Genomic DNA, 26,487 nt, shown 5'->3' with positions numbered 1-26,487 from the left:
AGAACTACTAATTTCCTCCAATGCTTTTTGTATTGCTAAAGATTATCATATTGATTTTAAAGGTTATTGTGGTATCTGTAAATATCTGATCAAGATAGAAGCATATTCATGTCTAATGAGTTGGGGATGTGATATTGGACAAAGTAAACTATTCTCTTGTTTAGATTGTAATAGGAGAATAGAACTCAATCAGTAGTCCAAAATGGGAAAGGTAAGGAAACGTGTACTTCATCTCCCCATCTAGGGGTTCAGGTAATGGATGGATTTGAGCCCAAGTTATGATACATTGTATCCTCCTGCTTCTACATTAAACTATCCTTGGTCATTCCTTAAGTGAGGACCACACCAGAAAGTGACAAGTTGAGTGGGTAGTAACGAGCAATGGATGAAGCAACGGTCCAAGTTAACAGATCATATGACCTGAGGGTCGGTGGAGTTGTGGTGATATTCTACTGTTCTCCAGGTGTTTTGGGGCAAATAACACAAGCAGCAGTGGAATATTACCCTTGTGATCTGGCTTTTGTTCTTAGAGATTCTTAATGATCTGTGGTGTACTTCTAGCATTTATTGCTTTTAAAAGCTCAATTATGTGAGCTTCGTATGGAATCGTACATAATAGGTGGTATGGAATAGTTTATAATAGGATGCTTTCACTTTTTCTAATTCTTCTTTCTCTGATAACTTTCAGACGATGAAGATATCTCAGCGAGTGCTGAATCAGGAACAGCTGAACAACAGGAAAATCAGATAATAGATGCAATCGAGCAGACCTGTTGTGAGCCCCAGAGTGTCAGTGGTACAGAAGAGGTTGAGCAGTTGAATGAGAGTGAAAGTAATGTGAATGGTGTGGACTTGAGTAGCCCGCCCAACAGTACTGATGTTGTGACTTTGGGTGAGCCATCACCTCCTGTCAGTGAATTAGACCTAACCATTGAAAATGTGAACGGTGAAGGTGACAACAATAAAGAGGATAATTTACCAGCAAGTACATTGGATCTCAGGGAGCCAGTACCCGACGTAACTGATTTAACCGAGCCTGAGGCCAGCGCAGTTTTGGATGCAACGCCAGAGAGAGAAAGGACACTGGAAAGCGATGAGACAGAGAACACACAAGAAGAAGTGTGTTCTGGTCAATCCATGCCCGAGGCTGAAAATGTCACTCAAGACCTGTGTGAGGTAGACAAGACTGACAACACTGAAGCTTCACTTCAGCAGGAAGACGGAGACGGAACATTGAAAATGAGGAAAACAGGGAAGAGGAAAACCAGGCCATTCTCACTGCCAGTGTCGGAGCTGGAATCTGTGATTGCTTCGGCTTGTGGTTCAGGAGAACCAGAAACCCCTCGGACCCACTACATCACTCTGCACCGGCTACTCCATAGTCTGCCTTCTGCACAGCTGGATAATGATGATGCCCAGGAAGAGGCCAGTTGCAATTTTGTTTCCCTAGAACTAACAGAAAAAGAAACCGTGGATCAAATTGGAACATGTGAGATGGATACAGCAGAGCTTCAAACCGGTAGTGATACAAGTGGGCCCAGCAATGCTGGGAGAAGGATGCTGCCTCGTAGTGCATCAGTTGAACATCTTTCAGAGTTAAACCAAATCTTAGAGAAGGATCAGCAAAGCAATCAAAGTGAGACTGTAACAGATACGGAACAGCAGGTCAATAATGAATGGGACATCTGTGGTACACCATGTTGTAGAACTTCTTGTTACAGCACTTCCTGTTACAGTACATCCTGTTATAGCACTTCCTGCCAAAGTACTTCCTGTTACGATAGTACAAATCACTTCTCCTCAAGCCATACCAGGTTCTCCTCAATTGACAGTGCACGGCTATCTGAAAGTACAGTTTTCTCTTCACAAGAAGAGGAAGATGAGAACAGTGCATTTGAGTCAATGCCAGAGTCGGGCCACAGCCCTGAGTACTGTGACAGAATACAAGTGGACAGCATCCTTCAGTGGCCTGAAGAGTCTGCCGCCCAGGGACTGGAAAGGATATTGGTAAATGATGAGGCTGCTGCAGGGCAGAGCAGCAGAATGGAAGGTCAGAGTCACAGATGTTTACCTTGGCTAGTAGCTTGGAATTCCCTCAACACTATTATGCTTTCATTGGTTATATAAGTTCACATCATAAAAATAGTTCATAAACATGTAATAATGAAGCATTTTCTTATCTATTCCTCTCTCTCTTAATTTTCCTGTCATCAGTAATGCAAAGAACATATTGTTGGCAAGATGTAGGGGGCTATGTTTGATATCTGCTCAAGTTAATAGATTGGTTGTAGAGTGGTGGAGATTGACATTGTAAATGGTAGCTACTTCTATTCAGAAAACAATCAACCATGATTCTCCAAATAAAGATGAATCTTGTGATGTTAGCTCCCCCTCCCTACACTTTGGGGAAACTCATATCAAGATCAAGCTTTATCTAAGATAAGATAAAGCTTGCAAAGGTAAAGGGAAAACTGGTGATATTATCTCCCCCCCCCCACCAGCCCTACACCAAGGTTCCCTCTCAACACACTGCTTTATTGTTCCAAGTTCCAGCACTGTCAATGTGCATTGGAGAAATCATCATTCATGATTCAAGATCTAGTGTTTAATCTTATTTCAAGTACACAAGTGTAAAAGAGAACAAAATAATTGTTACTCCAGATCCGATGCAGCACAAAACATAAAAAAACACAACAATAAAGAAACACAATAAATATAAACACATAAGGTAACTTGTATACATAGATTAGTTGTATGTCCATAATGTGACATGAGGCAGAGGAGATGACTGACAGGGAATGATAAAGCAGTAGTGGTGGGTTGGGTTAGTGCTGGAGGTGTTGATCAGCCTTCCTGTTTGGGATAAGTAACTGTTTTTGAGTCTGATGGTCCTGGCATCAATGCTCATTAGCCTACACCCTGTGGGACGTGGGATAAACAGTCCATGAGCAGGGTGAGAGGGATCCTTCACGATGTTACTGGCCTTTTCCAGCACCTTTCTGTATATATGTCACCTATCACCCCACCAGCCTCCGTATCCAATGCATAATTTTCCATCACTTTCCGCATCTCCAATGGGACCCTACCACCAAGCACATTTTTTCCTCCCCCCCCCCCACTTCTGCTTTCTGCAGGGATCTTTCCCTATGCGATTCCCTTGTCCATTCATCCCTCACCTCTGATCTCCCTCCTGGCACTTATCCTTGCAAGCAGAACAAGTGCTACACCTGCCCCTACACCTCCTCTCTCACTACCATTCAGGGCCCCAAACAGCCCTTCCAGGTGAGATGACCCTTCACCTGTGAGTTTGTTGGGGTCATCCACTGTATCCAGTGCTCCCGGTGTGGCCTCCTGTACACCAGTAAGACCTGACGTAGGTTGGGAGACTGTTTCGCTGAGCACCTATGCTCCATCTGCCAGAAAAAGCGGGATATCCCGGTTTTCCACCCATTTTAATTCCACTTCCCATTCCCATGCCAACACGTCAGACCATGCTGTCCTCTACTGTCGCAATGAGGCCACACTCAGGTTGGAGGAGCAACACCTTATACTCCATCTGGGTAGCCTCCAACCTGATGGCATGAACATCGATTTCTCAAAATTCCAGTATTGCTTCCCCCCCCCATCATTCCCCATTCCCATTTTCCTCTCTCACCTTATCTCCTTACCTGCCCTTAATCTCCCTCTGGTGCTCCTCCCCCATTTCTTTCTTCCATGGCCTTCTGTCTTCTCCTAACAGATTCTCCCTTCTCCAGCCCTGTTTCTCTTTCACCAATCAACTTCTCAGCTCTTTACTTCACGCCCCCCCCCCTCAGTTTCACCTATCACCTTGTGTTTCTTCCTCTCCTCCCCCACCTTCTTACTCTGACTCCTCGTCTTTTCTTCTTTGGTCCTAGTGAAAGGTCTCGGCCCAAAATGTGACTGTACTCTTTTCCTAAGATACTGCTTGGCCTGCTGAATTTCTCCAGCATTTTGTGTGTGTTGTTTGGATTTCCAGCATCAGCATATTTCCTATTATTTGTATATATGTCTTTGATGGCTGGTAGGCTCATACAGATGATGTCTTGGGCTGTTTTGACCAGCCATAGTAGAGCCTTCTTGTCCACCTCAGTGCAGTGATGCAGCATGTTACGATGCTCTCTACCGCACACCTGGAGAATCGCATGAGTATTGGTGTGCAACGCCCAGCTCTCCTCAGCCTCCTCAGAAAGCAGAGGCATCTGTGAGCTTTCCTGATTGCATTGGATGTGCTCTGGGACCATGAGAGGTTGTGCGAGATGTGCACTCCCAGGAGCCTGAAACTGCTTGCAGTTTCCACGCTGTGCCAACAACGTAAAGAGGGATCTGCATGGTGTGAGTTCCCCTGAAGTCAATAACCATCTCCTTTGTCTTATTGACATTGAGGAAGAGATTATTTGCCTGGCAACAGGCCTCCAGGACTTGGCATTATTTTCACTTCGGTAAATGATAAAAGATTTCATTGGATGGAAGTTTTTCTTTATTGAGGAAGAATAAAAATGGTTTTAAAAATTATCAAACCCTGCAGTGTTTAAGGAAAATCAACCAGGGACCCAATAATGTAGTCTCTGCACTTTGGGCAGAAATGTGCCCTTAGTCTTTTAGATTAGATTAGATTAGATGCAACTTTATTGTCATTGTGCCGAGTACAGATACAAAAGCAATGAAATGCAGTTAGCATCTAACCAGAAATGCAAAGAATAGAGTTATTTCTGTGTTCATTCTAAATCTAAGCAGGTAGTATTCAGCTGCTCAGGTGCTCCAGTAGTAGCTGGGAGGGGGCACGGTGGTAGTCCACAGAACAAGTGTTGTGAGTCTTGAAGAGCCTTCTGCAAACACCTGAAACACAACACTGATGTCAGATTTTCCTTCTCTGAATTCCTTGGCCATGCAGAAAGACTGAACTCCTCAGGTCTTGTGTTTCCACATACTTTGTAGATTTTTAAAGAGACTAAGTCCTAACCTGAACATAGCAAAATAGTTTCAAGAGCTTGTAGACAGGTGGGCTCAGAACGGGCTCTCTATATCTGACACTCTCACTATGTTTAATCAGTAAATGATAAATTGAAGTTACTAATTTGTACTATTAACAGTATCTTCTACGTGGAAGAATCTGTGGTGTCTCATTAGTCATCTTAAAAACAACACAACTGACTTGTTAGTGAGTCATCCCTGAGTCCAAAGAAGTGCCTTGTAAGAAGGATTAATTTTGCAACACACATTGAGCCCTAATAGGGTTAAATGGATTTCTTATACCAAACAATTAGAATTTTATTTTAGTTGATGTCAACATTGTTTTTAGTACAGGTTCACCTGTGGGTTCTAAGCTGCTTCAATCCATAATGTGAGCTCAGGAAATTTGAATTTCCAGTGCTTCTGCCATTTGCTTGAACAGGATAACAAACACAATTCTGGAATATTCTGTGAGTCGCCACATTTGCTGCTAATGGTAAACAGCTCAGTCCCTTTCCAAAAATGTGTTTCATATCTGAAATTGAGGGCTTACCTCCCCGCCTGTAACAACTTACACCGGTTCTGGACAGCACGCTGAGCTTGGAGTATAGATTTACTTAAGGTTAAATTAGGAGGATCGTCTGCAGAATCTAAGGCTGCATTTTGTGGCAGCAAATTAATTGAAGCATTTAATGTATTAGTGGGGGCTACTCGGCCAGAGAGTGGAAATTATTTCCCCTTATTGGGAAGCCTTAATATTACTGTTTAATTAGACCCGGAGTTTTCAGCACTGGCACAGATAGTAAATTTCTGCCTTACAATTCAGGCTACCTGAGATCAACTCAAACTGCAGATACTGTCTGTATAGAGTTTGCTCATTCTCCTAGTGACCATGTGGGTTTCCTCCTGTAGCTGCAGTTTTCTCCCATGTCCCAAAGCAGCGTGGATTTAAAAGCTAAAAATGATAAAATTCGTGGGAATGCCGTGACGATGAAAAAAAGTGGGGAAGTGAGATTGCTCTATGGATGGGCATTGACTCGGGATAAAAGGCCTCTGGTGTTCTACGAAAATATATGTAGCGAAGTTAGGAAATAATTTCACACACAAGATGTTGGTAGAGATTTAGGAGTTTGTATAATTAATGCTGATTAGATATTAATTGTAAATTTGAGACTGATATATTTGATGAGTTATGTATTTAAGTCCCAGATTATGTTTTGTTCCTTTTAAATGGTGCATCGGCTCAAGGGGCAAAGGGGCTTGAATGTAAAGAGGAGCATTACTGGACCAGATGACTGTTGTTACTGAGATCATAGCCTGAGAAGAAACAAGTGGTGCTTGGAAAATGCAGCATGTCAAATTCACAGAATAATGTCGGACAGTGACACCCTTTCTACTTTTATATGGAATCTAAGGCCTCACTCTTAGCTGCCGAACCTTTCAGGCCAATCAAAATTCTCCTGAGGTAGAAATGAGCTGCCTCTTGCAACACATTTTAGTAAGCAAGTAGATGAGATGTGTTTCATGGTTTTGGTCTTGGGGCCAGAGTCACACTCCAGGGCATCACATATCACACGCGGAAGTTAATGGCGTTCTGCAAAGATAGCAAAACTGAAGCTTCAAACCACAAAGTAAAGTTCAAAGAAAGGAAAATCACAGTGATTTTAAATTGACTTTTAAGGAATTGATTTTTAATGTGATATATTATTCTACAAGTTTGGTTTTGGGTTATTAATCCAAAATAATCTTCTTGCTAAAAGCATTTTCAGTTATCTTGAACAGTTCTATTGGTTGTCTATTTCTGACACAAGTGGCATATTAGTTTTGTTTTTTATATAGTGACTGATTCTTTAATCTCTTACAAAGACTTATTCCTTGTCTACTACTGGCTTTTGTTTCTCATTTGGTGCAATGGCTATAAAATAGTAATTTACTGTGATCAGTTGTTTTTTATTGAAGTAAATAGGAAAGACAATGTTAATCTGCTTTAAATTATAGAAATTTGATGAATGATGGGATCTTTCTTATTCCTCGGAGATGTGCAAGATTCAGGAGACCAAACAACTTTGGCTTTGTTTTGCTGGCTCGTTGTATATGATCCAGACTTTTCAGTTTTTCAAATGTGCAGCATTAGGGTGATGTTACCTCATCAAAATCTCCAAGCAGTACCAATGTCTATGTCAAGGATGCTAATCTGGGTGTGCGCAGAAACAGTGATACTGTTATGTTATTTTCAAAGTGGCCTTAAAAATGCCTTTGATGCACATGACAACCAACATTCTTATCTGTAAAAGTTCTACCAAATATCACACTATGCTGCTTTATTCTTCATTGCATATCTTGGTTCGGATGAATCATATGTGACACAATGAAAGCACAGATTATACACGTCCTGCCCTAACCAACCCTGTGTTCCCCTTGCCTCTCAGGGATGGATTTGTAGAAAATGGAAATGAAATCTTCAATTGACAAGGTGTAGAAAAAATACATTATCTGTGGATTTCTACTGTGAACTTGGCTTCATAAATCTTAAATTATTGATGAGATGACATAAAATGCAAGAGCACAAGAAAGTAGGAGCAGAAGTAGACCACATGAGATCTCAGGCCTTTCAATATAAACATCAGAAAGCATCAACTCATCTTCTGTGCCAGTTTTCTATGGTCCTGATTTTCCCTGATCTCTCATTAAAGTTGTCTAACTCCTGACTTTAATATAACTTACACTTGAGATAGAGAATTCCAGTGATTCACAGTCTTATAGGAGAAGAAATTCCTTTTCACCAGAGTATTAAATAACCACCTGCTTACCTTGTAATAATGTGTGTTGTATTAAATTTGCAGATGGCCTTGAGTTAGAAGGTTATGTGGATGAGGGCATAAAATTACAGAAGGACATAAATCAAATGAGTTGGCAAAATCCATTGGTAGATAGGATTTCAATTTGGTGAAGAATGAGTTGCAACAATTTAAATCAGCTTTGAATGCATTCTTAATAGTAAAAAGACCAGGAAGTGTAAGGGATCAAATAGTCAGAATCTTGTAGAAGGAAAAGGGCCTTTTGTTATATCATACTTATATTGGTTTTATGAAAAGATATCACATTTAACCTCCCTGTATCTTCCCAAATCAACCTTACTCAAATACCCAACTATTTGCATTTTGAAAATTCAAATGATTTATTTTTCTTTTCATATCCAGCCATCCAAGTCAAGGAACAGTATAGATTTAATGGACCAAAATGCCATCCTTCTGTGCCATTAGGAACTATGAAAGATAAATTGAGTTCCAATCATTGATTGTAAAGGTTTAACATATCTGCTTTTTTGTAGTTGTTATATTTATTTACTAATGGAGATGTCCCATAAACCTTTAAGATTAGTACACATCAACCCCAGGCCCTTCTCTCCGTGAATCACATGTGCTGCTCATTGCAGTAGTGTACTGCAGCCGTCCTTCTAAAGCATTTTTACCATCCTACCTACTGCCATGTTGCTGAATTTCATATGCTCCACAAATCTAACAAAAAAAAAGCAATATGTCCTGAAGTCCCCTAAGGACTTCAGGACTTATTCCCCCTCCCTCTTCAGAAAACCATCTCTTCTCTACTGGCATGTCTATTATCCCTTAGTTGATTTTGTATCCAAATCACACTGACCATTGAGAACTATATGCTTTGGCTTTTCAAATGTAATGTTATAAATTCATACAGTGCTACAGCACAGAAACAGATCCTTTGAGCAATCTAAGCTGTGCCAGCCAGGTCTTCTGCCTAGTCCCATCTACCTGTTGTCAGACTGTAGCCCTCCATACTGCTCACCCATGTACCTATCCACACTTCTTTTAAGTGTTACGTCTTTTAAGTGTTACAATTGAACTTTAATCTACCACTTCCACTGGCAGCTCGTTCAGCCCTCTTAGTGTAGTACCCTTCAGATTCCCCTTAAATGTTTAACCTTCCACCCTAAACCTGTAACCTCTAGTTCTAATCTCACCCAACCTGAGGGGGAAAAGTCTGCGTACATTCACGCTTCATAATTTTGTATAAGATCTCCCCTCATTCTCCTGCACTCCAGGGAATAAAGTGCTAACTCATTCAACCTATCCCTGTAACTTATTATATTATATTTGATCGGATAGTTTTTGAAAATCCACATGTACAACTGAAAATACACAGTCCTTTCAGCCCTCTCTTAATTTCATCAAAGAGTACTTTGGTCTGAGAGTAATTTAACAAATATGTGGAGGTTAGTAAAATATACTTCTCCAAATGAAAATTAATTTTGTCCTTTAGAATGATCTTTGATGGTTTTTATCCATCACTGACATTAGACTAATTAGCCCCATAGCTACCCCTCTGCCCTTTTATTTGGGACAATGATTTCACTGACTGTTATCCAGTTCTGTGGTTTCATGCCAAAATCTTACTAAACTGGTTAAAATTTCTGATCTCTTTGGATAATCTGATCAAACTAGGATTTGTTTTATTTAGATCAGGTTGCTTAGTAACTTTGCATTATATAGTATGTAGATATCTATGTAGCCAGTGTATAGATACTAAAAGTAGTGGGAAATCTGGCATTGCATTTTGACTCAAAGACTTGTGTTCAGTTCCAGTTCACAATGCCAAACTGAAAGCTTACATTCAATACAGAAAAAGTATTGGTAAATAGTCAATCAATTCCTGGAACCTATTATCCTATGGCTTAAAATGTTTGATAATTTACTGTGAATGTTCTATTCAATATCTACAGCTTGGCCAATGAGGACATGGTGCAATAGAAAACAGTTGAGGGACTCGGACAAAGACATGTTAGCGAAACGTAGGGAGTTCTACTCTGCATCCTGTTGACTCAAGTGGTTCACATTCGCTGACAGTAAAATTCCATCCTTATGTAGGCAACACCTTTGATTCCGTGGTTCTGCTCAAACGTATGATTCAGAAGTTTGAGGGTGAAACACCAACTTGGTGATTTGAATTCAGAACCTTTGCTGTTTCCCCTGTGAAGGTTCATGGGACTTTCGGAGTTTATCTTCAGGCTGAAATGTTAATTGAGGTCACATTTCCCTCACAATTAAATAAGATCTTATGATATCAGGTCCAGGAAATTTCTCCTAGAGCCCAAGTCCATGTTTATTCTTCATGAATAGATGACCTGGCCGTTGTCACGTTGCAGTTTATGGGCTGCCTTGTTCCCTGTGTCAGGTTGGATTTCTTAAAGATGCCTCTCTGTGAAGCAGCATGGGTGAGCATATAAAGTACCACATAAATCCACTTTTTCCTTAAATAACATACGCACAAAAAGTAATGGAAAATATTAAAGAAACTACACATAAGACTATCTATGGAGCTAGACTTAGTACTAGTTAAAGAGGTGATCAAAAGTTGTCCCAAGGACTTCACAAACTATCTGGGCATTAATATTTTATGTCAGATCTGGTTAGTTCCCTGGTGCTTTTAGTCTTTACTCTGCAAATAATCCAGACTGAGCAGAATGTTTTAATTGCTTATTATGGGCTAGAATTTCTATGCAGTTCCCCAATCTCCTATTTTAATTTATATAGGAAGTCAGCAGAAACTCAAAGGAATGACAACAATTGAAATTTCTAGAAAATATCCAGTTTCCCCATCTCCTGCTGAAAAGTAAGGAAATTCCTTTTAAATGCTCAGAAATTCCAGGTGCATTTTTATTGGATCAGAAAAATACATTTTCCTTATTTTTTTTCTTTTAACCAAAGCAGATAATTCCAATAATATTCTGATTTGCAAGTTGTAAGCTTCACCTGTTTGGTTAGCTGAACGACCATTAGGTCTTGCTTCTCTTGCATGCAGTATTTTTTCCCTGTTCTGCTGAAGGGAATGATTTTGGCTCGGATTAGGTTTCAACAAGCACCAATTACCATTGGTATTCATCCAAGTTGCCGTTTCTATTGAGTCAAATGAACCAAGTAGGGTTTAACCACAAGTTATTCAAAACAAAGGGATCGTAAGAAATGCAAAAAATGCTGGAGATTCTCAGTGGATCAGGCAAGAACCTATGGAGAGAAAGTGGACAGGGAATGTTTCAGGCTGAAATCCTTCATTTGACTGCACTTGGTGAAGAACAGCAGTGTGAATTACCATATCATATTTACTTTTTCCCAGTTCCAGGATGTTAGGGTGAGTGCAGAGATCTCAATGACTTTGGAACTGCACTCGATAGAAATAATGGTTATAAGACTTCTTAGTGTAAATATAATGTTGCAGTCTTATATTTTCATGAAACCTCTCAAACTTCTCATTTACAATGGATTTCTGTCAGCATATTGGGATGTTTTCCTACTGGTCCAAGGAAAACGTGACATAAGTGCAAGTTGTTAACTCATCTTTTTTGTAATATTCCCCATTTACTATTATGAGACCGCTAAATATTTTATATATGATATCTAGCAAGGAACCCTCAAGTCTGTAATGTAGTCAAGCTGCTGTATTATTGCATACAGTTTAAGAATATCAAGTGGATAAAATAATATTGAAAATTGGCCTTTTAGAGAGCAATAACAGAATATAATCTTTCTTGTCCAGTAAACCATTTTTGTAAGATGTTATTATCAACATTTCATCTACGCTACAATAACCAAACCATTGGCACTTTCATTCTATAGTTTTCAGTTGAGAATCTTGATATTCTCAAGATCATTTTAACATTATTCGTAGTCATAGAAACATAGAAAATCTACAGCACAATACAGGCCCTTCGGCCCACAAAGCTGTGCTGAACATGTCCTGACCTTAGAACTACCTAGGTTTACCCATAGCCCTCTATTTTTCTAAGCTCCATGTCTCTTAAAAGACCCTATTGTTTCTGCCTCCACCACCGCCGCTAGCAGCCCATTCCACGCACTCACCACTCTCTGCATTTTTTAAAAAACTTACCCTGACATCTCCTCTGTACCTACTTCCAAGCACCTTAAAACTATGCCCTCTCATGCTAGCCATTTCAACCCTGGGAGAAAGCTTCTGACTATCCACACGATCAATGCCTCTCATTATCTTGTACATCCCTACCAGGTCACCTCTCATCCTCCATTGCTCCAAGGAGAAAAGGCCAAATTCACTCAACCTATTCTCATAAGGCATGCTCCCCAATACAGACAACATCCTTGTAAATCTCCTCTGCACCCTTTCTATGGTTTCCACATCTTTCCTGTAGTGAGGCGACCAGAATTGAGCACAGTACTCCAAGTGGGGTCTGACCAGGGTCCTATATAGCTGTACCATTACCTCTCGGCTCCTAAATTCAATTTCACAGTTAATGAAGGCCAATACACCGTATGCCTTCTTAACCACAAAGTCAATCTGCGCAGCAGCTTTGAGTGCCCTATGGACTCGGACCCCAAGATTCCTCTGATCCTTCACACTGCCAAGAGTCTTACCATTAATGCTATATTCTGCCATCATATTTGACCTGCCAAAATGAACCACCTCACACTTATCTGGGTTGGACTCCATCTGTCACTTCCCAGCCCGGTTTTGCATCCTATCATTGTCCGGCTGTAAACTTTGACAGCCCTCCACACTATCCACAATACACCCAACCTTTGCATCATCAGCAAATTTACTAACCCATCCCTCCAGTTCCTCATCCAGGTCATTTATAAAAATCACAAAGAGTAGGGGTCCCAGAACAGATCCCTGAGGCACACCACTGGTCACCGACCTCCATACAGAATATGACCCATCTACAACCACTCTTTGCCTTCTGTGGGCAAGCCAGCTCTGGATCCACAAAGCAATGCCCCTTGGATCCCATGCCTCCTTACTTTCTCAATAAGCCTGGCATAGGGTACCTTATTAAATACCTTGCTGAAGGCACTTAACTAATGCTTTCATAAACTAATACAGCACAGAAACAGGTCCTTCCACACAGCTCGTCGATGCTGACATCTAATCTAGTCCCATTTCCCGAAGTTTGCCTGCATCCGTCTAAATCTTTCCTATCCATGTAGTTATCCAAATATCTTTTAAATGTTGTTTTTGTACCTACCTCAACTCTGTTCTCTGCTAACTCATTCCATATATGCAGCACTGTCATTCCTTTGGTTTGACAAGACTGACTGATTCACCATTATAGAATCATGGAAAATTTATAACGTGGGCCATTTGAATTCTGTTGCCTCCTTCAGTTGGTGAGTTGGCAATCCCCAGCCTCCCTTCCATATCTTGACCTGCAGCCCTGCAGGCCACGGCTTTCAAGTGCCGTTTAGGTGAGTTGTAGGACTCTGCTTCCACTACCCTTCAGGGCAGTGAATTAGCAGATCCACCATCCTTTGAGTAAAAACATTTTCCCCCATCTCCCCTCTAATCCCCATACCAATTACTTTAAATCTCTGCCCTTTGTTGTTTTTATTTTGACTCATTGGCTGTCAGAACCGAGCTCTTCCTATCCACTGTAACCTGGCCCCTTAATCAAATGACTCCTCAGCCTCCTCTTTTGTGTTCAAAAAAATACAACCCCAGCTTACCCAATTGTTCCCTAAAACAACAATTTTCTGGTTTCGTAAGTACCTTCTTATGAAACCCCCTCTTTCTGGGCATCCCTGGAAATGTGGCTTGTTACCCCCTCGGTAACAGTCACTGGATTCCGTGGCAAGAGCCCACCTTTGTCCGGCTTTGAGCATCTAGGGCATAAATGACTTTGGTCCTGCCAAATCTGTGGAGTAGGGATGTCTCACCCACCCAGACCGGTTTGTGAGAATGCTGTGTGATTTATTGCCCTGCAAAAGCCAGTCAGCATAAAATAACATATTGCACACTGCATACAATTATAAAGAAGTATATTTGTGAACATCAACTTAACCAAAGAGTTAGTAAAGAAAAGAAAGAAAAAACAAAAGGGCCCATTATAATTAAACAGTCATACGTGCAGAGGTTGGAGCTCAAATCTTCCAAAAGCTATATTCACCAATCCTCAGCAGACCTCTGTGCCTCGGCTCCATCGAATCACGTTTCCTCACAATAGAATCCCACGCCCGGTTCTCTTCAGCGTCCTCTCTTCATCTTCCGCCAGACAAAGACAAAGACTCACCACCAGCGTCAGTCACAAAACCGCTTCTCCAGCCTTCTCCAGAACCTTCTCCCCATTCCACTCTCCTGATTGGATGGCCCACATTCCTAAGCATCCCTTATCTCCAGTAGTAACCCAAACACTGTGTCTACAGAAAGGCCATTCCATGAAATACCCTGCAGCACTAGCAGTAAGACCTTTACCAGGGTGTTCTACTTATAATGTTGTAACCAGCAATTGTCCAATTGGAGTAGTCTCCAGTACTAGCACAGCTAGCCAGCTCTTACATTTATCCAGTTCGGTCAATAAGGGAAAGCATCCCATATGTGTTTTTAATTAACCTATTGACCTGTCTTGGTAGTTTACATCTCCCACTTTGTTACATCTCCCAAAGGCATTAACTTGCAACTCTCTGACCTAAATTTGACGTAATCTTTTTGCCAACTGACCAGAGGATTGATGTCTTCCTGCAGTCTAATGTTTTCTTCCTCACTCACAAGTATATTGCCTTTACTTAAATCACCTGCAAACTTCCTTATCAATCCCCTGCATTTGGGTTCTAATTCCTCAACATACACTCTGTGGCCACTTTATTAGGTGTACTTCATTAAATGGCCACTAAGTGTACGTTAGTGGTCTTTTGCTGCTGGAGTTCGACATGCTGTATGTTCAAGGATGCTCTTCTGCACACTACTATCGTAATGCATGGTTATTTGAGTTATTCTTGCCTTCTTGTCAGCTTGAACCAGTCTTGGAACTGCCTCTGATCTCTGTCATTAACAAGGCATTTTCACCCACAGAAATGCAACTCTGGATTTTTTTTTGTTTTTTGCACCATTCTCTGTAAACTCCAGAGATGGTTGTGTGTGAAAATCCCAGGAGATCAGCAGTTTCTGAGATACTCAAACCACCCTGTTTGGCGCCAACAATCCTATTCAAAGCCACATTACTTCCCCATTCTGATTTTCGGTTTGAACAAATGAACCTCATGACCATGTCTGCAAGCTTTTATGCATTGTGTTGCTGCCAGATAATTGGCAGATTAGGTATTTGTATTTATGAACGGGTATACAAGTGTATCTGATAAAGTAATCACTGAGTGTAAGGGATGAAATAATGAGTCCAGTGAAACACCACACTGGTAACAGCTTTCCTTTAACAAAAATATCTTTCAAATATTGCCTTTCACGTCTAATCCATTTAGACCAGGGTTTCCCAACCCTTTTTGTGGCATGGACCTCTACCATTAACCAAAGAGTCTGTGGACCCCAGCTTGGGAACTCCTGATTTACACTATATCAAATACTTCTACCAAATCAACCTTCCAAGTTAATTCCACAAATAATTGAGTTATTAGTCAAGCATGACCTTCCCTTATTACTGTACACTGGCTACCTCTGATTAATCTATTACTTACTAACAGAATCTTTGTACTGTTCCCAATAATTTGTCCACTGCCAAAGTTAAACTATCTGGCCTTGGTTTAGGCCTTGTTCCCTTTTAAAATAATGGTATAATGTTAGAGGCCACCGTATCTCCAGTACCAGTCCTATTGCCAGAATATGATTTCCTTCACTAATTAATGCCCCAAATACTGACAGATCTGTGTGGAATTGTGTGCATTCCCATGTCTAAGAGTCTGCTATTTGACCAAAAGACAGAGGAGCAGAATTCGGCCATTTGGTCCACTGATTCTGCTCCACCATTCCTAAATTTATTATCCCTCTCAACCCCATCCTTCTGCCTTCTCTCTGTAACTTTTGACTCCCTGATTAATCAAGAACCTATCATCCGCTGCCTTAAATATACCCAATATTTTGACCTGCACAGTCGTCTGTGACAATGAAGTCCACAAACACACCACCAAAGGAATTTTTCCTCACCTCTGTTCTAAATAGATGTCCTTCTATTCTGAGGTTGTGTCCTGTGGTTGTAGACTCAGCCACTCTTGGAAACATTGTCTCCACATCCACTCTATCTAAATCTTTCAATATTCAATAGGTTTCGATGAGATCCCCCCTCATTCTTCAAAACTCCAGTGCATATAGGCCCAGAGCCATCAAACACCTTTCATTCTTAGGATCATTTTTGTGAATCACCTCTGGACCCTCTCTAATGCCAGCACATCTTTTTTAGATAAGGTGCCCAAAACTGCTTACAAATCTCCAAATGCAGTCTGACCAATGCCTTATAAAGCCTCACCATTACATCCTTGTTATTCCACTCGAAATGTATGCTAACATTGCATTTGCTTTCCTTACCACTGACTCAACCTGCAAGTTAACCTTTAGAGAATCCTGCATAAGGACTCCCAAGTCCCTTTGTACCTTTGATTTTTGAGCTTTCACCCCATTTATAAAATAGTCCAGGCCTTTATCCCTTCTATCAAACTGCATGACCATTGCATTTCCATACACTATATTCCATCTACCATGTCTTTACCCATTCCCCCAGTCTGTTTAAGTCCTTCTGCTTCCTCCACACCACCTGCCCCTCCATCTATCTTTGTATCATCTGCAAACTTGGCCGCAAATCCATCGATTCCTTCATAGAAACCATTGACATATAACATGAAATGAGTCGTCCCAACAATGAGCCCCGCGGCACCCTACTAGTCATCAGCAGCCAACTAGAAAAGGCTCCCTTTATTTCCACTTTGCCTTCAGCTGGTCAGCCAATCTTAGACCATATGATGTAGGAGCAGAATTAGGCCATTTGGCCCATTGAGTCTACTCCACCATTTCATCATGGCTAATTCATTTTCCCTCTCAGCCCCAACCCCTGCCTCCACACCGCTCCGCGCCCCCCCCCCATATCTCATCAGGCCCTAACCAGTCAAGAACTTATCAACCTCTGCCTTAAATATACATAAATACTTGGGCTCCACTGATTTACTACTCTCTGGTTAAAGGAATTCGTCCTCACCTGTGTTCTAAAAGGACGCTCCTCTACTCTGAGGCTGTATCCTCTGCTCTTTGACACTCCCACCATAGGAAACATTCTCTCCACATCCACCCGATCGAGGCCTTTCACCATTCAATAGGTTTCAATGAGGTCATCCCTCATTCTTCTGAATTCCAGTGAAAACAGGCCCAGAGCCATCAAATGCTCTTCATATGACTAGCCATTTAATCCTGGAATCATTTTTGTGAACCTCCTTTTGAACCCTCTCCAATTTCAGCACATCCTTTGTAAGGGGCCGAAAACTGCTCACAATACTCCAGGTGAGGCCTCACCAGTGCTTTATAAAGTCTCAACATTACATCCTTCTTTTATATTCTAGATCTCTTGAAATGAATGCAAACATCACTTTTGCCTCCCTCACCACTGACTCAATCTGCAAATAAACCTTTAGGGAATCCGGCACAAGGACTTCCAAATCCCTTTGCACCTCAGATTTTTGTTTTGTCTCTCCATTTAGAAAATAGTCAACCCTTTTATTTTCTTTTACCAAAGTGCATGACCACACATTTCCCAACATTGTATTCCATCTGCCACTTCTTTGCCCATTCATCTAATCTCTCTAAGTCCTTCTGTAGCCTCTCTATTTCCTCAGAACTACCTGCCCCTCCACCTGTCTTCGTATCGTTGGCAAATTTTGCAACAAAGCCATCTATTCCATATCCAAATCACTGACATATAGCATGAAAAGAATTGGTCCCAATACAGACCCTTGTGGAACACCACTAGTCACCAGCAGCCAACCAGAAAAGGCTCCCTTTATTCCCATTCTTTGCCTCCTGCCAATCAGCCACTGCTTTATCCACATGCTAGAATCTTTCTTGTAATACCTTGGGCTCATAGCTTGTTAGGCAGCCTCATGTGTGGCGCCTTGTCTACGGCCTTTTGAAAATCCAAGTATGCAATATCCATGGATTCCCTTTGTCCATCCTGCCTGTTATTTTCCCAAAGAATTCCAACAGATTTGGAAGGCAAGGTTTTCCCTTAAGGAAACCATTCTGATTTTGGCCTATTTTGTCATGTGCCTCCAAGTACCCCAAAACCTCATCCTTAATAATAGACTCCAACATCTACCCAACCACTGAAGTCAGACTAACTGACCTAGAATATCCTTTCTTCTGTTCTCCCTCCCTTCTTAAAGAGTGAAGTGATATTTGCAATTTTCAGCCCTCTGAAACCATTCCAGAATCTAGTAATTCTTGAAAGATCATTACTAAAGCCTCCATGATCTCTTCAGCTACCTCTTTCATAACCTTGGGGTGTTGTTCATCTGGTCCATATGACCTTTCAGCTTCTCAAGCACTTTCTACTTAGTAATAGCAACAACATTCACTTCTTTATCCTGACTCTCATGCATTTTTGACATTTTGCTAGTGTCTTCCACAGTAAGGACTGATGCAGAACAATTATTAAGTTTGTCTGCCATTTCTTTGTCCCCTGTAATTACCCCTCCAGCGTCATTTGCAGCCATGTCCCAGCGTCATCTCCCACCTCCCTTTTACTCTTCATATATCTGGAAAAAAAAACTTTTGTTATCCTCTTTTATGTTATTGGCCAGCTTACCTTCATATTCCATCTTTTCTGTCATGGTGAATTTTTAGTTGCCTTTTGTTGGTTTTTAAAAGCTTCCCAATCCGCCACCTTCCCACTAATTTTGCTATATTATATGCCCTCTTTTGCTTTTGTGCTCTCTTTGACTTCCCTTGTCAGCCATGGTTGCCTCATCCTCCCTTTAGAATACTTCTTCATCTTTGGGATGTGTCTTTCCTATGCCTTCCAAATTACTCCCAGAAACTTCAGCCACTGCTGTCTTGCTGTCATCACTGCTGGTGTCCTCTTCCAATCAACTCTGGACAGCTCCTTGCTTAGTGCCTCTGTAATTCCCTTTACTCCACTGCAATACTGATACATATGATTTTGACGTTTCGTTCACAAACTGCAGGGTGAATTTTATCATAGTATGATAACTGTGCTCTAAGGATTTCTTTTCAAGTTTCTTAATCAAATATGGTTCATTACACAATACCTAATCCAGAATTGCCTTTCCATTGGTGGGCTGAACCACAAGCTGCTCTAAAAAGTCATCTTGTAGGCATTCTACAAATTCCTTCTCTTGGAATCCAGCACCAACCTGATTTTCCCAATCTGCCTGCATATTGAAATCCCCATGATTGTCACAACATTGCCCTTTTTACATTCCTTTTCTATCTCCCGTTATAATTTGTAGTCTACATCTTGGTTACTATTTGGAGTTCTGTATATAACTCCTGTCAAGGTCTTTTTACCCTTGTAGTTTCTTATTTCCACCGACAAGGATTCTACACCTTCCGATCCTATGTCATCTCTGTGTAAGGAATTGATTTAACTTTTTACCAGCAGAGCCACGCATAATTGCCTGTCCTTTCAATACAATGTGCATCTTTGGATGTTAAACCCCCAAATGTATCTTTTTTCCAACCACAACTCAGCGATGCAAACAACATCATATCTGCCAATCTCTAACTGCGATACAAGGTCTTCTACCTTATTCTGTATACTGCGTGCATTCAAATATCACACCTTTAGTCCTCTATTCATCACCCTTTTCAAATTTGGCCCCCTATTACAATTGAACTCATCCCATTGACTTTAATTTTGCCCTATCATCTGCCTGTCCTTCCTGACAGTCTCACTACACACTGCATCTACTTGTATTCCAACTGCCCACATCTCAGCCCTATCACTCCAATTCCCTTCCCATCCCCCTGCTAAATCCCCCAACAATTCTAGCAAACCTGTCTGCAATGATATTGGTCCCCCTCAGGTTCAGGTGTAACCCGTCCTTTTATTACTGGTCACTCCTTCCCCAGAAAAGATCCCAATGATCCAGAATTGTGATCTCTGCACCAAATCTTCAGCCACATATTCATCTACCAAATCATCCTGTTCGTATCCTCACTGGCGCATGGCGCAGGCGGCAATCCAGAGACTACTACCCTGGAGGTTCTGTTTTCAGCTTTCTACCTAATTCCCCATATTCTCACTTCAGGACCTCCTCCCTTCTTTGTCTATATCATTGGTTCCAATGTGTACCACAGCCTTATGCTGTTCTCCCTCCCCCTTTAGAATGCTGTGGACCCAAACGGAGACATCCCTGGCCCTGGCACCTGAGAGGGTGTGTCCTTCACATCCACAGAATCTGCTATCTGCTCCTCTCATTATGGACTCCCCTATCACTACTGCACTCCTCGTCTTTCCCCCATCCTTCCCTTCCCAGCCACAGAGACAGTCACCAGGTCACCGCGGCTTCTCCCTGGTAGTTCATTCTTCTCCAACAGGATCCAAAGCAGTATACTTATTATTGAGGAAAACAGTCACAGGGGTACTCTGAGGATGCCCAAACTTACTGGGAGCAGGCTGTCTGCATTTTTCTGACTGTGGTCTGCCAATGGACCTCTTGCGAAGTACATTAGGGAGTATGAAACTGTGGCAGGTACCCATTTCTTTCTGTAGGGCATCCACACAAATAACCTGTGCCAAGGTAGCCACAGCATATAAATAGCATCTCAATTCTTATGAGTGGAGAGGAATGAGTAAATGTATGTTTGGAATTGTTTTAGTTTCTTTAAATAGTTTTGATTTGCCTTTCATTGTATTTAACTTTTAATTTTTTTAATGTTCAGTCACTTCATAAAAATCAATTGAAATGTTTTTGATTGCTTCTCAATGTCAAAAGCATTCATGCAATTTTGACAGCTTTTGACTGACAATTAAACCTACCTCTGAAGTTTCATAATTTTTTTCCTTGGGTTTGCTCTGAGCTGAATGGGATTTATGTGCAGAGGACCCTCTGCTACTAGGCTGGGAGCCAATATTTTACAGGAAGTTGTCCTTTTGAAATCCTTGCAAGGTAAGTGTGGTCATCCTTCTTAGGTCAGTGGTGAGCAAAGATGTCTTGCCATTGACCACAAAATCTAGGCCTGTGTTATTAAAATTCAGCATGAGTATAATTTCCCAGCTTTGCACTTGCATCAGCTATTTTTATAATTACTGGGACAAAGAAAATATTTAATAGTTTATTGCATTAATGTAAAGCAAAATAATTTTTGAATACATTTTTCCTCTTGTAGGTGATATCCCTTTACCACACTGTGCTCAGACAATAAATCAGCTGCCTTCTTTGAGACAAGACAGCAACCGTTACCCTACCATCGATGAGCCCCTTCCTCCCAGTAAGCTTTAATTTCTTTGTAATCTTTTTGTTGTGTTATCAGTGCAGGAAGCATATTGACTATATTCATTCTGAATCTATTGATTATATTCATTTTGAATCAACTCAGATCATTTGAACTGATAATTAGCTAATGAATAAAATGCTTGCACTTCTTCACAAGAAATCTATCTAAACAAAGACCAGCATCTACTAAGAAAAATCTCCAGTTCTTTTGTTAAATATGTGCAACTTTTTAAATATTACAGAAGATGTATGTTATGCTTTGATTATCAAATTGTATGTTTGGCAAAAAAGGCACATTTTAAGAAACAAAATGTATAAAATCTGCAAAAGTGGCTGTTTGATCTTAAGACTAGGCAGTTTGATCAGTTATGAACAAAAAAAGTTCACCAAAGATGCATCGGTCTGTTTTACATTAAATGGTGATCACATTTACAAAGGACCTTGGAACTCAAAAATGAGTGCAATTCATAATTGACCTCTGCTACTAAGATAAGGAGGTTCTAAAGTTTCCAGTACTAGGTTATTTGACTCAATGGCAATCTTTAGAATAGATATCATTTGCTTGGATTCCATATTGTCAAGGCATGTGAAATATGTTTTCATTTCACTGAGAACTTTATTGTTGTCTGAGGGATACAGTTAAGGAAAGTAACATATTTTCACATACTTTTGATTGTCATCCTTTAAAATCAAAGATAAGCTATTGCTGTTGATTAATAGGTAAACTGGTAAATCCATCACCCTCTCCCTAATTGGATCCTGGCATTGGTTGCTGTCATGATCATATGTGCTGCCCTTTCCTCCATTTCACTTTGCACCAGTGGACAATATGTATCCATCTTCCAGCCTTCTAGGACAGTTACCATTCAACATGAAAAGCGCATGTTGGTTCCATTTCCCTCAGTGACAAAAATTAACATATCATGACATTCTGACAGATTCAGAAAAGTTATTTTAGCAGCAGATGTGCTTATAACACAACCAAAGACCTTCTATATATTGGCGAGACCCGACGCAGACTGGGAGATCATTTTGCTGAACACCTACACTCTGTCCGCCAGAGAAAGCAGGATCTCCCAGTGGCCACACATTTTAATTCCACATCCCATTCCCATTCTGATATGTCTATCCACGGCCTCCTCTACTGTAAAGATGAAGCCACACTCAGGTTGGAGGAACAACACCTTATATTCCGTCTGGGTAGCCTCCAACCTGATGGCATGAACATCGACTTCTCTAACTTCCGCTAATGCCCCATCTCCCCCTCGTACCTCATCCGTTATTTATTTATATACACACATTCTTTCTCTCTCTCTCCTTTTTTCTCCCTCTGTCCCTCTGATTATACCCCTTGCCCACCCTCTGGGTTCCCCCCCTTCCCCTTTTCCTTCTCCCTGGGCTTCCTGTCCCATGATCCTCTCATACCCCTTTTGCCAATCACCTGTCCAGCTCTTGGCTCCATCCCTCCCCGTCCTGTCTTCTCCTATCATTTTGGATCTCCCCCTCCCCCTCCCACTATCAAATCTCTTACTAGCTCTTCCTTCAGTTAGTCCTGACAAAGGGTCTCGGCCAGCAACTTTAATGTGTGTTGCTTGAATTTCCAGCATCTGCAGAATTCCTCGTGTTTACAAAGACAGAAAAGTGACTTTAAAAGCAGAGTGCAGAAGATTACACATATATCTGCTTTAATTTTTCCCTATCATACAATTGATGAAATATTAGATGTGGTCATGATAGGAGTAACAAGAGGTTAATGTCCCGGTGTATTCTCAGGTTAACTACATTATTTGATTTTAATACATAGAACCGCATAATTACAGCCTCCAGAGAAAACTGTGAAATTTGCTTCAAAGTCCAGTGTAACAAAAACGATTTTGAAGTTGATGATCATTCCATAGCAAAATTTAGGACCCTGTTCATTAATGTAAAGTTACTTTGCATATACTTCGATAATTGTGCTGACTGTTGAGAAACTGGGATTGCTGCTGGCCATTATGGGGCCTTACGAGTGACTTGTAACTCCAGGTGGGGGACATACCTTTGTGGGGAAGATCAGTCCAAATGCTGTAACACCATTAGAGAGCACATGCAACATCTGCAGCATAGATATATCACGTTAAGCAATGCTTGATAATGTGATGCCAGTACTGCCATTTTACTGTCAGTTCTCCGGTTAACATCCTTTCTTGAACTTAAATAACTATCTTCTCCTTTGATTTCAAGAAGCATCTCAACTAGTACTTTTTAAAGAAATCAACTTTTTAAATAAAATCAGGAAATTCTGGAAGTAACAGCTTAGGGTAGCATCAACAGAGAGAGAAACAGAGTTCATGCTTCCGACAACGAACTTTCATCAAAATTGTTTGCGAGAGAACATACTTCGTCGTCATTATGAGGGTACATTTTTTTCTCTCAGCTTTGGGGCAAGCAGTCTATAAAGGCTGAAGTCCCTAATTTACTGTTCATAGTGTCCTGAGTTTACTGAGATTCACTGGCATTTACTGTATATGGCCCATGAACCATGAGCTCATTTTTTTGAATGGGAATTGCAGGGCTGTTAGAAAGAAGAGAAAGTAAAGGTCTGTAGTATATTTTAGTTATTAGAATTTTGTTTAATGTTTTAATTACTTACAGGTGTTTGAAGATCTTAAAACAAGTTTTGGTGTTTGTTTCTTTTATTTCAATATTTAATCATTTTTAAATATTTCTGAAATGTTAGCGATATTTATCAAAACATTTTATCAAAACAAAGGTTCTGAACTTAAAGAGGGGTAACTTTGAAGGTATGAGACGTGAATTAGCTAAGATAGACTGGCAAATGACACTTACAGGATTGACGGTGGATATGCAATGGCAAGCATTTATAGGTTGCATGGATGAACTACAACAATTGTTCATCCCAGTTTGGCAAAAGAATAAATCAAGGAAGGTAGTGCACCCGTGGCTGACAAGAGAAATTAGGGATAGTATCAATTCCAAAGAAGTAGCATACAAATTAGCCAGAGAAAGTGGCTCACCTGAGGACTGGGAGAAATTCAGAGTTCAGCAGAGGAGGACAAAGGGCTTAATTAGGAAGGGGAAAAAAGATTATGAGAGAAAACTGGCAGAGAACATAAAAACAGACGGTAAAAGCTTTTATAGATTGTAAAAAGGAAAAGACTGGTAAAGACAAATGTAGGTCCCCTGCAGACAGAAACAGGTGAATTGATTATGGGGAGCAAGGACATGGCAGACCAATTGAATAATTACTTTGGTTCTGTCTTCACTAAGGAGGACATAAATAATCTTCCAGAAATAGTAAGGGACAGAGGGTCCAGTGAGATGGAGGAACTGAGTGAAATACATGTTAGTAGGGAAGTGGTGTTAGATAAATTGAAGGGATTGAAGGCAGATAAATCCCCAGGGCCAGATGGTCTGCATCCTAGAGTGCTTAAGGAAGTAGCCCAAGAAATAGTGGATGCATTAGTGATAATTTTTCAAAACTCGTTAGATTCTGGACTAGTTCCTGAGGATTGGAGGGTGGCTAATGTAACCCCAATTTTTAAAAAAGGAGGAAGAGAGAAACCGGGGAATTATAGACCAGTTAGCCTAACGTCGGTGGTGGGGAAACTGCTGGAGTCAGTTATCAAGGATGTGATAACAGCACATTTGGAAAGCGGAGAAATGATCGGACAAAGTCAGCATGGATTTGTGAAAGGAAAATCATGTCTGACGAATCTCATAGAATTTTTTGAGGATGTAACTAGTAGAGTGGATAGGGGAGAACCAGTGGATGTGGTATATTTGGATTTTCAAAAGGCTTTTGACAAGGTCCCACACAGGAGATTAGTGTGCAAACTTAAAGCACACGGTATTGGGTGTAAGGTATTGGTGTGGGTGGAGAATTGGTTAGCAGACAGGAAGCAAAGAGTGGGAATAAACGGGACCTTTTCAGAATGGCAGGCGGTGACTAGTGGGGTACCGCAAGGCTCAGTGCTGGGACCCCAGTTGTTTACAATATATATTAATGACTTGGATGAGGGAATTAAATGCAGCATCTCCAAGTTTGCGGATGACACGAAGCTGGGTGGCAGTGTTAGCAGTGAGGAGGATGCTAAGAGGATGCAGGGTGACTTGGATAGGTTGGGTGAGTGGGCAAACTCATGGCAGATGCAATTTAATGTGGATAAATGTGAAGTTATCCACTTTGGTGGCAAAAATAGGAAAACAGATTATTATCTGAATGGTGGCCGATTAGGAAAGGGGGAGGTGCAACGAGACCTGGGTGTCATTATACACCAGTCATTGAAAGTGGGCATGCAGGTACAGCAGGCGGTGAAAAAGGCGAATGGTATGCTGGCATTTATAGCGAGAGGATTCGAGTACAGGAGCAGGGAGGTACTACTGCAGTTGTACAAGGCCTTGGTGAGACCACACCTGGAGTATTGTGTGCAGTTTTGGTCCCCTAATCTGAGGAAAGACATCTTTGCCATAGAGGGAGTACAAAGAAGGTTCACCAGATTGATTCCTGGGATGGCAGGACTTTCATATGAAGAAAGACTGGATGAACTGGGCTTGTACTCGTTGGAATTTAGAAGATTGAGGGGGGATCTGATTGAAACGTATAAGATCCTAAAGGGATTGGGCAGGCTAGATGCAGGAAGATTGTTCCCGATGTTGGGGAAGTCCAGAACGAGGGGTCACAGTTTGAGGATAGAGGGGAAGCCTTTTAGGACCGAGATTAGGAAAAACTTCTTCACACAGAGAGTGGTGAATCTGTGGAATTCTCTGCCACAGCAAACTGTTGAGGCCAGTTCATTGGCTATGTTTAAGAGGGAGTTAGATATGGCCCTTGTGGCTACAGGGGTCAGGGGGTATGGAGGGAAGGCTGGGGTGGGGTTCTGAGTTGGATGATCAGCCATGATCATAATAAATGGCGGTGCAGGCTCGAAGGGCCGAATGGCCTACTCCTGCACCTATTTTCTATGTTTCTATGTTTCTATTTTCAAAACATGCTTTTTATTTGGAAGTGAGAGAGGTCACAATTCTATTAGCTTTTGTGTAAAGATGTACTTCCTGATATTATTTTTGAATGACAAACAAACTAGATAATGTTGTTCTCCACCAGAGTAGTTTCTCTTGTCAACAACTTTAAAAATGACTCTATTAATCTCAAACACTTCAGTGATATCAGTCCTTGATCTCTACATTTTATAGCTCCTTCCTGCACTATGAAACCCACCATTACAATGGCATTCTATTGGGCCATGAAAATTTATGGAGCCAGATTTTATCAGAAGCTTGCTGCCCACAC

General features: G+C 41.0%; 1 protein-coding gene across 2 annotated transcripts in view; it reads left to right on the top strand.

Annotated features, from left to right (window-relative positions):
• The window catches only part of LOC134344369 (E3 ubiquitin-protein ligase HECW1-like), a 485,729-nt gene that overhangs the window by 292,056 nt on the left and 167,186 nt on the right, over positions 1 to 26,487 (top strand). For both annotated transcript variants that reach the window (XM_063044047.1, XM_063044048.1), the window contains 2 exons: positions 689 to 2,050; positions 21,088 to 21,189. In XM_063044047.1, coding sequence (XP_062900117.1) covers positions 689 to 2,050; positions 21,088 to 21,189 — 1,464 coding nt within the window. The remainder of the gene's footprint in view (positions 1 to 688; positions 2,051 to 21,087; positions 21,190 to 26,487) is intronic.

The sequence above is a fragment of the Mobula hypostoma genome, chromosome 3 (genome assembly GCF_963921235.1).
Source record: "Mobula hypostoma chromosome 3, sMobHyp1.1, whole genome shotgun sequence".
In the NCBI taxonomy this organism is placed as follows: domain Eukaryota; kingdom Metazoa; phylum Chordata; class Chondrichthyes; order Myliobatiformes; family Myliobatidae; genus Mobula; species Mobula hypostoma.
The sequence above is the reverse complement of the archived record's forward strand: the minus strand, read 5'-3'. Positions and strand labels throughout refer to the sequence as shown.